The sequence below is a fragment of the Gavia stellata genome, chromosome 3, assembly GCF_030936135.1.
Source record: "Gavia stellata isolate bGavSte3 chromosome 3, bGavSte3.hap2, whole genome shotgun sequence".
In the NCBI taxonomy this organism is placed as follows: domain Eukaryota; kingdom Metazoa; phylum Chordata; class Aves; order Gaviiformes; family Gaviidae; genus Gavia; species Gavia stellata.
Window position 1 is genome coordinate 43,516,637 of NC_082596.1, and position 14,538 is coordinate 43,531,174.

General features: G+C 46.9%; 1 protein-coding gene across 1 annotated transcript in view; it reads right to left on the bottom strand.

The window, feature by feature from the left end:
• XKR4 (XK related 4) overlaps positions 1-5,169 on the bottom strand; it is a 239,515-nt gene extending 234,346 nt beyond the window's left edge. Inside the window, exon 1 of the mRNA XM_059815684.1 lies at positions 4,310-5,169. Coding sequence (XP_059671667.1) covers positions 4,310-5,169 — 860 coding nt within the window. The remainder of the gene's footprint in view (positions 1-4,309) is intronic.
• Positions 5,170-14,538: the final 9,369 nt, after the last annotated feature.

Genomic DNA, 14,538 nt, shown 5'->3' on the forward strand with positions numbered 1-14,538 from the left:
AATGACAGCCACCATGGGAACTTCCAAGCACCCCGAGCACCAAGGCAGCCTGCTCACACCATTCCCCTGTGAGGCACAACAGTTGTCCTGGGGAGTTACTTCTTGCTTTCCAGACACCACAAAATGGGCACTATCAAGGCCTCCAGTCTCCACCTCTCGCCCACCCAGTTCCCCACAACCCATGCTCCCCCCAGGGCTGGTTCTCAGGACCCCTTTACCCAGCTTCAGGAGCATGGCTCTCCAGTCCTGCCAGCCAAAAGGAATCTCATCCAGAGAAAAAGTTTTCAAGGAAATGAACCAGCTCCACAGACGCCAAGTGAACGCTATTATCTCTTACATCCAGTCACCAAGTCCTGCTATCCACTGCGAAATCTGAAAGCCAGGGCTAAGCCTGGGAAGCTTAGTGAATCAAAGGGATGCTTAAGGGCAGTGGTTACATACTTTCATGCCAGGCTCAAAGGGCAATAGTTTATCTGAATCCTAGTGGCCCATACACCTCTACATAGTCCTTACAGACTATAAATTAAAGCATCCACTTCCCTTTTTTTCCTTTCAATGGAGTACAAAGACCCTGTGCATTACAAACTCCTGGTACTCCCCAGAGCCTGCTAATAAAAAGCTGTGTTTCTCACAGCACCTGCTTGGGAGAACAGGGCTCCATAGTGTGACTTCCATGCCCATATATTGGTAAAAAGCAGAACACACTGCAAGTATGGATAAGGAAACGTATCTGTATTTATCTCTGAAGGCAGAATCTCATCAGTGATCATATTTTAATACAAAATTAGCTGCTAACAAAGGCCTAGTATCTGCACTCAGCTGTAGCAAGCAATTCCTCAGAGACTTCACTGGAATTTTAACTGAGGGACAGTGTTATCAGGAAGTCTGTGAGCATCCAACCCCCTGAAAAAAAAAATATATGCTTATTCTTCAAAACGGAAGAATTCAGTCTCCTAAAATTTGTGGGGAAAAAAGTTATACCAAGTTCAAAAGAAAAAAAAGATATATTTTTATCCAGAACTGATTGGCAGCTTAGCTGCTTCTGCAGCTCCTCTTTGCACTCGAGGAAAAAAATCATTTCAGTAATTTTAGATTGTCTATTTCTAGCATTGTTCCATGCCGCGTTAAAGACCTCATTCATTTCCCATTAGCACATTTCAGTTAAAATTAACACATAATCATTTTCAATGATCTGGCTTTCAATATATTTGTAAACAAAAATTAATCTCGAATGTAAGATAAAGAAAGCTTTGGATTTGTTAAAAATCATCCTGACAGAACTAATCACTAAACCCACGTTTTTAAACTTTTTTTTAATCAAGGAACACTGGGATTGCCAGTTGATTACCCAGTTCCTCAAGATGGCTTCCTTAAACAAGCAATTGACACAATTCCCCCCAAAAACCTTTGGCAAGTGACAAATAAAGGGAAACTGAAGACCTCAAGAATCAATTCAACACTTTAAGAGGAGACAGAGGACAGCGAATGCGAAATAAAGCAGAATGAGCACCAGTCTTGGTATACCGAGAACAAGGCACAAGCAAACCTTTCTTCTTGTACCCTGGGATCCTTGCCCATATGCAAAAACTACCAAACACCAAAACCTCAGTTCTCATACCTAGGGCTCCTTGTTGACAGAGAAACAACAGAAATATTACTGTAATTTTTGCTTGTGCAGGATTCAATACAGTAAGTAACAGAAAACATAAATATAGGTACAGGAGAGCTTTAACCAGGGCCAAAAGAAAAAGAGAAGGAAAGACTGAAAGCTGAAAGGAAACACAGAGATAGAGACACAGAATAAAGGGTAACACAGGTTTTACCAGTCATGGGGACAGTGCCCCACAAGTGGGGCTTGTGGTGGTAACACAGCCGGCACGGTCTGTCCAGCTGCGTCAAAGAAGGAGTTAGCCTCCAAACACATGCAACTGGAAAACACCATAGATCATCCTTCAGCCTAAAAGCTCAGGAGCTGTTTGCTCAGGCCAGTGCAGGTGTTACACTGTGGAGCAGAAGTTTTGGACTATGAAGTGCGAGTGCTCCATTTTCCAGAAAATTATCATTATTTTTGACAGATCATGTTAGTTCTGACTCCATGCTTATGTACAGAGTTTCTCAGGGGTTGATGTGATCTCTCCTTTTTGGTGCTGATTGTTAGTTTTAGATGACTCCAAAGGCTCTCCCTTATGAGGAATATACCTAGGGAATTAAAATGAAGTCACTTTAATCAATTATGAGGTGCTGATATGTAAGACTGCATACAACTGACCATATAATTTGTACATTTGTGGAAAACTGCAGATAAATGCTACTAATTTACCGACAGACAAACAATTCTAAAGCTCTATTTCACTGGGGGGGGGGGGGGGGAAGCATAACAGGCTAAAACATAAATAAGGTCCTAACACTCCTCATCAATTTAATATTCTGGTAGTCTTACACTACTGCACATAAAACATGAAGAAAAGCTACATACGCTCAAAAGAAGCTCAGCTAGCTTTAAATATAGAGGACTAGGTGCTCTTGCAAGGAGCAAACCTTACGTTAAAAGAGGTTGTGCTTCATCAAAAAGCAAGCAGCTGGAGAGCTCTAAATCCCAGCCACCTCATCTGACAGAAGTGCTGTACAATATCAGATCGCACCCTGCTCCACCCAAAGTCCTGCTCTTCGTGTTTTCCAATAGACAGTCATGACACCAGGCTTTGTAAAACTCTCTTCTGTGTCACTGAGCATGATACACACTGTTTATCTTCTATATGGATGAGTATCAGCATGAATTTCTATGTACAGTTTGAGCCATTGTACCTGTTCTTCTGTCTCTGCCAGATCAGGACTAAATATTACATAAAACCATCTCATTCAGAAAATCCTGAATTTAACTTGTGTTCAGTCATGGAGGTAGAGCATACAGGAACACACAAACATGCAAGATCGAGAAGAAAGCATCACTTCTTGTTCAAAATTCTGCTTCCCCCTCAAGTTGTGTCATAGTTAATACCAAGCACCTGTAACTTGGAATTAGTTTCACGAGTTCATAAAATTGTATTTGTTATAATAAACCAAAGAATCTGGAAAGTGACAGATACTTAGTTATGGCATCCCAAGATCTTCGGTCTACGATCTAGCAGCACTTGGATTCCTTGATGCTTAAAGGCCAAAAGCAGAACTGACCTGTACTGGATACTGCACTAACACAGAGCAAAAGACAGTCCCTGTCCAAAAGGGTGGGACACAGATTAAAAACACCAGAGTTAGAAGTTCAGAGTAACAACGAATTAAACTCTCTAATGAAGTAATTGTGAAAAACTAGTGTTTCCAGAACAGAAACATGACAGAATTCCTTTCCACCCATCAGACAAGAAACCCCAAAAGTATTTTCAGCTGTTGCTTTAGTGCACTGCCCCACTGGATCACCTTCTTCAACACAGCATCTATCTGCCACGATTTTATGTGGAAATTTTAAGCCCTTCTACGCTATGTATTCTGAACTCTGCCCTTTTCAGGCAGCACTAAATGTATTTGCAGGGCATGTGGCATCCATAGAAATCTTTACTGGATGTGCTTAAAATAAAAGAAGACATTACTTTTGCAAGCTATGATGTCATCTCCCTTTTCAGTAAGTGCCTTCCACAACCCGCTTCAGCACATCCTTTCCGTAATGCACACTGCATCGCTTGCAAATGTTTTTTAGAGCAGCTACTCAAAAGTTTGATTTAGAAGACATTCCTTTACTAATCACACATATAGAAAACATATACGCATAGCAAGGAGCAGGCTGCACGCAGCATATTTACATATAAACGTCAAAACAGAGCAACGGGGTGTTCATGAACAGTTTCTGGAAAGAAACTCTTCGCTGTCAGCGAAGTTCCCTGCTGGCGGCAACGCTGCCCTGGCCACACGTGCAGAGGCCGGGAGACGCACGTTATCGGGATATTCCCCTCTTTCCCCGCCTGTTCCCGTTTTTCACCCAGCCCCTGGCACGGGTGTCCCTGGGACTTTAGGGCACCTCGCGTCAGCCGCGCGCCACCCGGGGCGGCGGCCGCCCGTGCGGCACGGGGCGCTCAGGGACCCGGCGGGGCTCCCTCGACGGGGCGGGACGCCCCGCGCCCACGCGCGGCCCCGCGGGCACCCGGCCGCCCCCGAGCCCCCTCGCGGCCCGGCGGCCGGCGCGCGCTGTCCCCACGAGGCACCCCGAGGGGGACAGGCGGCCGCTCGCCGTGCGCAGTCCCGCCCGCGGCCGGGCTCCCTCCCCCGCATGGAGGGGAGCCGGCCCCGCTCCCCGCGCCGCCCCCGCCCGGCTCCTCACCTCCAGACCTGCCCGAGCTGCAGGATGTGGACGAGCGACTGCAGGAGCCAGATACAGAAGGCGCAGGACGCCGACCTGCCGCCGCCGGCGCGGGGACCGGCGGCGCCGCCGCCGCCGGCGTTGCTGCTGCTGTTGCTGCTGCTGTTGGTGGCGTTGCTCTTGCTGGCGGTGGACGCCTGCCGCTGCGGCGTGCAGGGGCGAGCGGCGTCGATGTCCGCGGCCGCCGAGCCGCTGCTCACCAGCAGCTTGCTCTCGGCGGCAGGGCAGTGCCCGGCGGCGGCGGCGGCGGCGGCGGCGGCGCTGTCCTCGGTGCTGAAGTCGTGCGCGAACCAGCGGAAGCTGAAGACCTGCACGGAGAGGGAGCCCAGGAGCACGAAGAAGAGGGTGAGCCCGAACCACCAGCGCTGGCCCCGCAGGTAGTAGTCGACCGCCAGCCAGATGTCGGTGCCCACGTCCGCGAAGTACACGGCCAGGGCGGCCAGGATCCAGAGGCAGTCCCACAGCGAGTAGCGCCGCTGCTCCCTGCCCAGCCGGAGGCACAAGGAGGACGAGCCCCCGCCCGACCCCCGGGAGCCCCCGCCGCCGCCTCCGCCGCCGTCTCCTCCTCTGCCGCCGCCGCAGCAGCAGCAGCAGCAGCAGCAGCGGGAGCCGCCGCCCGAGCCGTCCCCGCCGCCGCCACCGCTGCAGCACCCGCCCCCGGGCGCCTCGTCGTCGTCGCTGCCGCCGCCCGGCCCGGCGCCGGCGGGCAGCCCCGGGGCCAGCGCCTGCACGGAGCCCGAGTGCTCGGAGTTCTGCAGCGGCGTGAACGCCACCTCGCCACCCTTCTTCATCTTCCGCCGCCCGTCCGACTTCGCGGCCATGATGCCTCCCTCAGCCCCGCCGGAGAGCAAGCGGGAGCAGCGAGCGCTCCTTTATCCCGCGCCTCCTCCTGCTCCTCCTCCTCCGCCTCCTGCCTCCTGCCTCCCGCCCTCCGCCGCCGCAGCCGCCGCGGACCGGCGGCTCCCTCGTCCCCTGTCCCCGCTCCGCGCCGGGCTGCGCGCCCGCGGGCGGCTCCTCCGCGGCGGCCGCACCCGCAGCGCCGCCTGCCTGCGGGGAGCCGCGCTCAGCCCGCCCGCCCCGCCGCCGCCGCCGCCGCCTCCTCGCGGGCCGGCGGTGCGGGGGCCACCTCCGCCGCGCTCTGCCCGAGCCGGGAGCAGGCAGGGCAGCGCTGCCCGGAGCAGCGCATCCCGCCCCCGCCTCCCCGCCCGCCTCCGCCCGCGCCCGCCGCCGCCACCACCCAGCTGACTGACGCCGGGAAAGAGGATGACCTCATCCCTCTTCCCTCGCTGCCGCCGCCCCCCGCCCGGCACCGGCACCGGCACTGGCGCAGGGGCGGGGAAGGGGGCGCTCGGCAGCCGGGAGGGAAGGGCCCGGCGCGGCCCCGGGGGCGCGGGAGCACGGCTCTTCGGCGGCGGGGGAAGGCGGCGGCTCGGCCGCCCGCCTTGGGGAGGCGGGCGCGGCGGCGACGGGGAGGCGGCTGCTCTGCGGGGCGAGGAAACGAGTCGGCGGGGAGAGGCGGGGTGTGGCCGGCTTCCCCCGGGGCCGAGGCTGCGGGAGCGGGAGGGGCGCGGCGCTGATGCCCGCTCCGCTGCCGCCCGCCGGTGTTCTCGGCGCCGCTTGGGGTGAGTCTGCCCCGCCGGCGGGGGAGCGGAGTGGCGGGACGCGGGTGGATGCGGACGGGGCGGCGAGGAGGGGGCGCCCCCCCCGGGCTTCTCGCTGCGAGCGGGGATCCTCGGACCGGAGGGAGCCGCCACCGCCCAGCGCGGTGACGGCGGGCCGGGACCGGCGGTGATGCCGAGTCGTAGCGCCCGGCGCGCAGAGCGGGACCCACCGGCTGGCACCCGCGCAGCTGCGCTGACCGCCCCCGGCCCGGCAAGTCCCGCGCGGGGCGGGCGGACACCGCCGCGCCCGTCCCGCAGAAAACGCTGCCGTAGTTCCCCTAACTTTGTGAAACGCGACTGAGAGGTGCAATTCTGGAACTACGCGTGACTCGCGCTCTCTCAGAGGCGTTTGGGGGGAGGTGGGGAGACACCGTTTTACTCCGCCACTCGGAGAAATGGCATTTTATGCACAAAGCTCCCTAGGCGAACTCACGATGCCTCTCGCCCCCTCCGCCCCTTTCCCCGCCGCTCCGGCTGCGCCCGGAGCGCGGCCGCTCCTCGAAGCTCACCGGGTATTTCGGTGGCAGAGGTGGCCCCGTCCGCAGTTTTCAACTTAGGCGGCGAGCGGCCGAGGGCTCGGGGAGCCGACCCGGGCGGAGCCGCCGGCCGCTGCCCGGCGAGGAGCCCAGACCCCCCGGGCGGCCCCGCGGCAGCCGCCGCCCTCGGAGCCCGGCGGGGGACGCAGGGGTAGGGTGGCTCCGCGGTCACTGAAGGCCACCAGCCTCCTCCCCCCGGGAGTCCCCCGGGAGTTACCCGGGCGCAGCTGCCGGGCGCGGGGCACGGGGTGCGGGCGGGGAGGGCCCTTTGGCACCCGCCCTTGGCCCTTCTGCCCTCTCTGTCCTCCTTCATCTCCAAAACGTACGGGATGAGCAACTGATTGACTTCTTCGACGTTCTTTTTTTTTTTTTTTTTTGTCTGCGCCTCTGGAATATTTTATAAGCGAGCCCTCTCCCTCCTTAAAATAGAGCAGTGAGGTAGTTCAACCACGTTGCTGAAATACCTTAATAGGAACGCCAGTGAGGCTGTGATAGGACACTGTTATGTTATGTGAATAAATATAGCCCCTTCAACTTCATTAATTAACGAGAAGTCGTCATATGGACAGCTGAAAAATCTGCCTTCTAACTCTTAAATGTATGTGGCAAGTATAAAGTTGCCTTTTAGAAATTAGCTTTTACTGTTATATACTCCAGATTTCAAGAAAAGACTACAGTAAGTAAGACTACATTACTGTATCATTCGAAGAGTGCTAAGCACACAAAAATCAAACTTTGAAAGGTGAAGAGCACACATAGAACTGATTTGGCTTGTTATTTTGCATCTTATCACACATTACAAGTCTTTAATTACATCATCACATAATGGTTCTTAAACAATACACATTTGCTCTGCAAACTCTGTTACAGTGGTATAGCTGTACTTTTATTTCTGTTCCTTTTGTAACCCCATATTAATTTCGTTCTCATTACAATCCATATGATCTTTATTGCCTTAGACTTTTAATGCAAATTGCTTCTTTCTCAAGGTATCTTTTAATAATTCAGTTAGCACCTATATATAATACAATATATTCACTTAAGATTACCTTGTCAGCAGAGAAGGTGCTTAATAATGAAGCTAATTTAGCTGCAAGTTGGTGGTTTATATATACCAACAAGTTTCCAGTGCAATTCTATTTATAGTTACATCTTTAATAAAATGGTTTAGTGTGCACTTTAAGTTACTTTTAGTCTGACATATACAGGTCTAAAAGATGCTGTAAATTTATAATAGAGGTCATAGTGTGATACACAAGTGGTGGGGGGGAACAACTGTGCTCCTAGAGCCGAAAACCTAACCTAAACTGTTGGGGGTGGGTCAAGAGAGTTAACTCGAAGGTGTCAGATTCAGGGTGGAGGGAATAAAATGGAGGACAGCAAGGGTACTAGAAGGGTAGAAGGTACCTCTGAGCAATGCAGTAGATGTTTAAGAACATAAATGGTGCCAGTCTAGCTGTACATCCTCTTCAGAGGTCATGGTAGCCTGCTTAAGGCTACCCCACTGCTAGCCAGCTTGGAAGAGGTTACTGCTGGGGCCAGGTGTCCCTACATCTTCCCCTCCCTACCTCAGATGTGGGACAATTTTTCTGGTATATTTACCCTCAGCCACTTCACTCAGGGGCAGAATTTGGCCAAAGGGACTGATCCATCACCCAGGAAGACTCCAGCACAGTGGGCTTTAGGTCAGACCTGTAAATCTGAAAGGTGTTCAGTTTGCCAGCCATTTTGTTGTGATAGGGAGAGTTTTACACTTTCTTCCCTATATTTTTCTGTTTTGTCTCATTTCTCTCTCCCCTCCCCTCCCCTCCCCTCCCCTCCCCTCCCCTCCCCTCCCCTCCCCTCCCCTCCCCTCCCCTCCCTTCCCCTCCCCTCCCTCCTTTTTTGTTTCTTTTGGTTTGTTGGTTTGATTTTCTCTTCTTGATTCAGCTACTGTTGCATTTATGAGGGGAATAATATTCTTTCCCACTGATTTTCATGTTAACAATAGCTGTCTGTTAAAGGAAGGCAGTGCGGTAGACGAACATTTAAACTTAAATGTAAGGCTGTTTGATACTTCCAGAGGAATGTCTTCTGTTTTGTTTTCTCACTTAAAAGGTAACAAATGGAAGGGATCCCAAATAATATGTAAATGCTGAAGAAATTGCTTCTAAGGAACAGAACCAAATTTCCTCTTTGTTAGACTGGCATACCTTCTATGGAGCTGTATTGGGGCCAGAAGAGTTTGTATACACATGGTGTACAAACCAGCATGCATTCAGCAAGCCAATGTTGTTACTAAACCTCAGAAATTATTAATTACAAAAAATAATTGAAGGGCAAAAATGTGATCACAGACATCAATACATATTTTATAAACCAAGTACAGACACATTCATTTCTCATGTAAAGCTACTTTATCTCTGGAGGAGATTTTATTCTTGGCTTCCTTTTTCTCCATCTTTCTTTATAGAAAATATTTTTATGGGTATCACAAGTACTGCTTTTGCTTTGTTCTGAATTGCAACTGCTGTTTCCTTTTCTCCCCCCTTATAATATCAAATCACCTTTGTCTACTTTAGGAATACTTTTTTTTTTTGTCTTTCTCTTTTTTCATTGTAGACTGTTATCGACTCAAACCTAAATGTACAGGAAATACGCTTCTGGGTTCCAATCCTCTTATCTTTACTCTAAAGTATTTTTTATTTCTTCAGGTTCCTAACCATGATGTTTTTCCCAGTCTTCTTTAGCTATATATTATAGACGGCCCTATCAAAATACACTCAAGCTCTTGCTTGTAGTTCTCTCATTTCGCCATTAGAATATCATTATACTCTACTGGTCTAATCTATTTTTGCATGTGTTCATTCCAAGCTATTCCCAAATCTATTTGCTTTTGTTTGGCAACACTTTTGACAATTTGCAGTCTGGTGCTTAATGTTTCTGCATTTTCTTCTAGCTCAGAGTAACTGAAGCGTTAGAATGAGTTCACTGTACCTGGACTTGATGGCCTACGGCAGTATTTTGGCACAAAAGCCTGTCTTTCTTACTGCGCTCAGTCCTTTGGGGAGCAGTTCGGCATCATGAAGGTGTCCTGGCAGGGCTTGCAATGGGCTGGTCCCTCCTGCTGAGCAGAGTTCCTGAGCTGCCCCCCTTAGAAATAAATGAAGTCCTAAGCCATACAGAGTTCTCTGATGACTTATTCCAGGAGATCTGGTGAATCTGCTAGCAGATTTGCTTCCTTTCCTCCTTCCTTTCTTTTCTAACTACCTTCTGATAGGTGTTTTATTTCTCTTTCGAAGGCACCCAGTGCCTTTTCCTGCACTGTGCTCTCTCTGTCTTGCTGTGCATGACGTAAAGCTGGGGTGACCTAATGGAGAATCTGATGAACATCTATTTTCTCATTCACTCTGACATAGTCTTACTACTATGTCTTCCATACATCCGACTTTAACTAGGGTTCCATTTTAAAACAGTGCCCTCAGGCAGACATGCACATGCAATCAATTTCTTTAGAAACAGCAAACAAGAATTATTCTACAAAATGTTCCCAAGTTTTAGATGTTTTCAATAGATTCACATTTAAGTTACACACACAGGTGTCAGTGGAAGTTGTAATGTAGAATGTTTAATGTTTACACACTAATGTACTTAGTTGCCTTTTTGCCCAAATAGCTTTGTTCACAACAGGCATATGCCACTGTATGCCCTGAAAAGCATGTCCTTTCAATGAAGCCAATATTTCAGCAACATAAGCACAAATCAGAAATACATTGGTAAATTGCTGAACTATTTGGAAAATTAATATTAAAATACTATATAAACATATCGAGTATAAACAGCTATTGCTTGCTTGCTTTAGGTTGAGATTACTTTATTTTTAAGCCTACATGTAGATTCACACAGAAACATTTTTGGACTATAAACCTGACTTTAAAATTGAGAAAAGAAGCATGAATCAAGTATCTCCATATGTTAGCCTACTTTTACAATTACAAAGAATATGTTGGAATGTTCCTTGGTTTCAGAAATTACTTTGCTTTGTAAGATCCTGATACTGATATGTCTACTTGGTACACCTAAATCTCTTTTCTGTAACATGTGAAGGTTCATGTAAAAATGCCAACACATACACACCCACCACATGAGATCTGGAAAGGAAGAGGTGCAATGCAGCAGGGCTCTTAGGTGCACACCTAACTTTCAGTAGCCTATAAATCAAACTTAGTGGGACTGTTTATAAGCTTATGTTTTAGGCATATACTTACATTTTAGGCACATACTTACATTTCCTGCTGAGTTGGGTCTCTAGCTTCTTGTATTCTATTATTTCCAGAATGTCTACACATTAGAAACATGTAAATACATTCAACTGTAAATAAATAAACAGATAAATAAATAAAGGAATACATTCCAGGTTTATGGAGCCAGAATGATTGAGAACCCCCACATTGATGACAGCATACTGACTTTAATGTTATGTATGAAAGAAGAAACAGTTTCTCAGAACTTTTGAAAGATTTAATTCAGGGTTTCTTACATTTACATTTATTATTTAGAAACAGATGTCTGTTACCTTTCATGTTGCTTCATAGTATGTATTTAAAAATATAATCAAAGATAGACATAAGTATATGAAGAATGGTAGCAGAAGACGTATGGGAAGACATCACAGGAAGCAAGCTTGCAACCAGGCTTTATACAATGCTGACAACTCTTTCACTGCCATTGTGCATGCAGAAACCAACCAACAACCAAGCACATCACATCTTATGATAAATGGGAGAAGCTTTTATGGAATGCCTAAGGGGATATTAACATGCCCAAGGACACTGTATTTAAGATGTAATTAAGAATTTTCAGAAGTTTGAAGAAGAAAATGAAAAGTCCCATTTTCTTTTGCCTTTTTGCTTCACCTATTTAAAATTATTTCAAGCCAAGCAAAAGAACTGTAAAACCAAGATTCAGCCACAGGACAGAAAGATATGACACTGCTTTGCACTGGTCAGTGTGGAGGAGTTTATGGACTTTTCCAGACTACTGCTTTTCTTCATGGACAAGAAGTCCAAGGAACCATTTTAAACTGATGTGTAAACAGAGGATGTTTATATTTGCAGACACATTTAGAAATGCTAACAATGCACAGGACTAGATGATAGTCATCCAAGACTTCTAAGGGAACTCAAAGGAGCACTTGGTACTTATTTTTTTCCATTCTGTTTCCACAACTGACAAACTACAGGATGGATAGTCCAATAAGCCAGTCAGAGCATGGTCACATTTTTTTCAAATCTTTAACATCATCTGCAAAAGAATCTGAGACACTTAAGGGCTTAAATGGTCAGAAATATGTCACCTAGATCAACCTAATAATATCTATATAAAAGCACACCAGGAGAAGTGGATAAGGAAAAAAGATAGACTTAACTAATGCTAGACCCTTAATGGACACTTTCAGACTCTGTTATATCTAAGAGTCTATATTATGGTCTTCAGGGTCTATATTTTAGCACCCAGCTCCAGCTCGAGGTTTTCTCTGCAGTGCAAAATTAAATGTTCTTGCTTCAGTATAATAATAATAATAATAATAATAATAATAATAATAATAATAATAGCAAAATCCTCTAGCCACTGCCCTCTCACACAGATATTCAAGGAAAGGATGCAGCAGGGAGAGACAGCAGAAGTCAAACCCTTCTCTCCCCTACAGCCTTGCCTCTTCCAGCTGATTGAGTTATTTCACCGCTCCTTCCAAGGCTTCCATGAGTGCCAAATGCCTGGGTTTCTTGTTGACTCAGGCAGTCTCTTTTCCATGCTACATATCTGTTCCTTGTGGAGGCATCAGTGGTGTCGATATCTGCCCAGGCTTCTCCATAGGCAGGGCAGGGTGCTGGGAGCAAAAAAGCAAGACAGTAACCTTGCTGTGCAGCAACAGCAGAGTTCACACAAGGTGGCACCTCTGTAATATCTCTGTCTTTGGCCAGCAATTTTGTCCCAAAATTGTCCCACTTGCAAGGGACAGAGATTAAGTGACTTCTGTGCCAAACACAGCAGACACCACTGTATACCATGTGGAAGAGGCAAGTTTGGGGTTTGGCACTAGTCACAAGATAAATACGCTAACTGGCATGTCTTCCAAGCAAGACCTGAGAAGGGGGTTCTTATGGTATTTCAGGTTTTCTTATCAAAGTGGAATCCCCTGGTAATACGTGCTGCAAGCACCCATGATACGCTTGAAATGAAGCTCTCTGCTGTGGTGGTCCTGTTAGTGAAAGGGTTGAGGAGTTTACATGGCTCTGGATCCGGGGAAGCGAATCTGAAATCCGATTTGTAAGCTGTATAGGTGGAGAAAATAATTTTCAAATACAGAAGGCAGCTGTTGAAGGAGGGTGTTCACTGTTAGTAATGAAAAACAGATTAGGAAGGCATTATTTACACTTGATAAATCAGAAATGGCATCAAAGAGAGCTAGTATTACAAACTATTAATGAAAGACAGAATAATGAAACAAATCACATAATAGATCACAACGAAGTGATTCAGTGTAATGAATACTGATACTAAGTAAGTGAACTGTGTGCTTTGAGGATGCAATTTCAAATCCATTCCAGTGTACGTGGTAGCAGTGTGAGCAAAAAGAGCACTTTTAGAAGAAATTGACTCTGTTCCATTGCTCACTCTAATCACATCCACACCTTACATTAGCTCTTTGATGACGTGTAAGGTAGATAAAAAAGAAATTACCTGCCAAGACCCATTATATGTGTTTATCATTTTTTTGTGTCAAAGTAACAACTGAAATCTCATCACCCATGCAGATATTGGCCAACACTCGTCATTTCACAGAATAATGTGAGTAAATAAGCATTAAATATATTAAAAAGACAGCCAGACAATGTTTCATCAGCACAGATCAGAAACTCATTTAATTCTTATCATTATAGAAAGCACATTGCTGCAACAGAACATAGAAATGCCTTGAGGGTGAAACAGGTCTAAAATTCAGATCTTCATACAGATTTTAAATTTTGGAGGTACTAAAGGTGGAACCTTTGATTAAACAGAGGGATGCCCTATGTAGTTTATATACAATATTTGTATTCTGATCACACACATGAAACTTCAGGTGGTGTGCAACTCATTATTTCATTTCAGACTCATCTGTATCCTAAACCCTTTCTGAGTCAATTCTGGCAATGTCAAAGCTTACCAAACCAAACATTAATTTGTGCATTTATAGCTAATTATGTTTCTATTTATTCAAAAAGAATTGGGCTGGAAAGCACTGGAAAGCCAGTTAGGTGGCTAAAAATGGGTACTGCAAAAGGCATCAAGCAGTCATCAGCCTAAGCCTGCCAGTAAGCTATTGCAATGTTACTGATAACAGCCTCTCTTAAGAGACGCTTTGAATCTAAAGGTTCTCAGCTGAGGTTCTGGCTCAGCTACAAGATTTCACAATCAAATGTCAGTGGGAGGCTTACCGACACAGGATGAACTCCTGAATAACAAATCCTTTATTAGTCTCTGATATGGTCTTATAGAAAAAGGAAGCGATACATGGTAAGGCTGAAGAGTTGTGCAGTTTGTTTGGAAAATGATTTTGAGAAAATCTAAATTTTAATAAATGTTGAAATTGAAACAGATTTATCAAATTAATAAACATTGACAGATTTGACCAAAGAGCTAAATTTAACTTAACCACTCAAAAATGTTTGGGTATGTTACTACATATGTCTACCATTATGAATGCTCAGATCAAGTCCACAGGGCCATGTTACAGATTTAAATTTCCGTTTTCTAAATTTCAGTCATGCAAAGTTTTTGAGCATCTCTAATAGCATTGGAATGCAGTGTTCACATTAGACATGTTTAATTTACTGTGATGTTTTTAATGCATTGTTTTGACATTCCTTCACAGTAATTACAATACCTTCCGAATTATAAAATACAAGTAAATCAAATCAGCATGAATTTGCAGAAGAAACACACTCAGAAAGAATCAGAAATCAAGCAG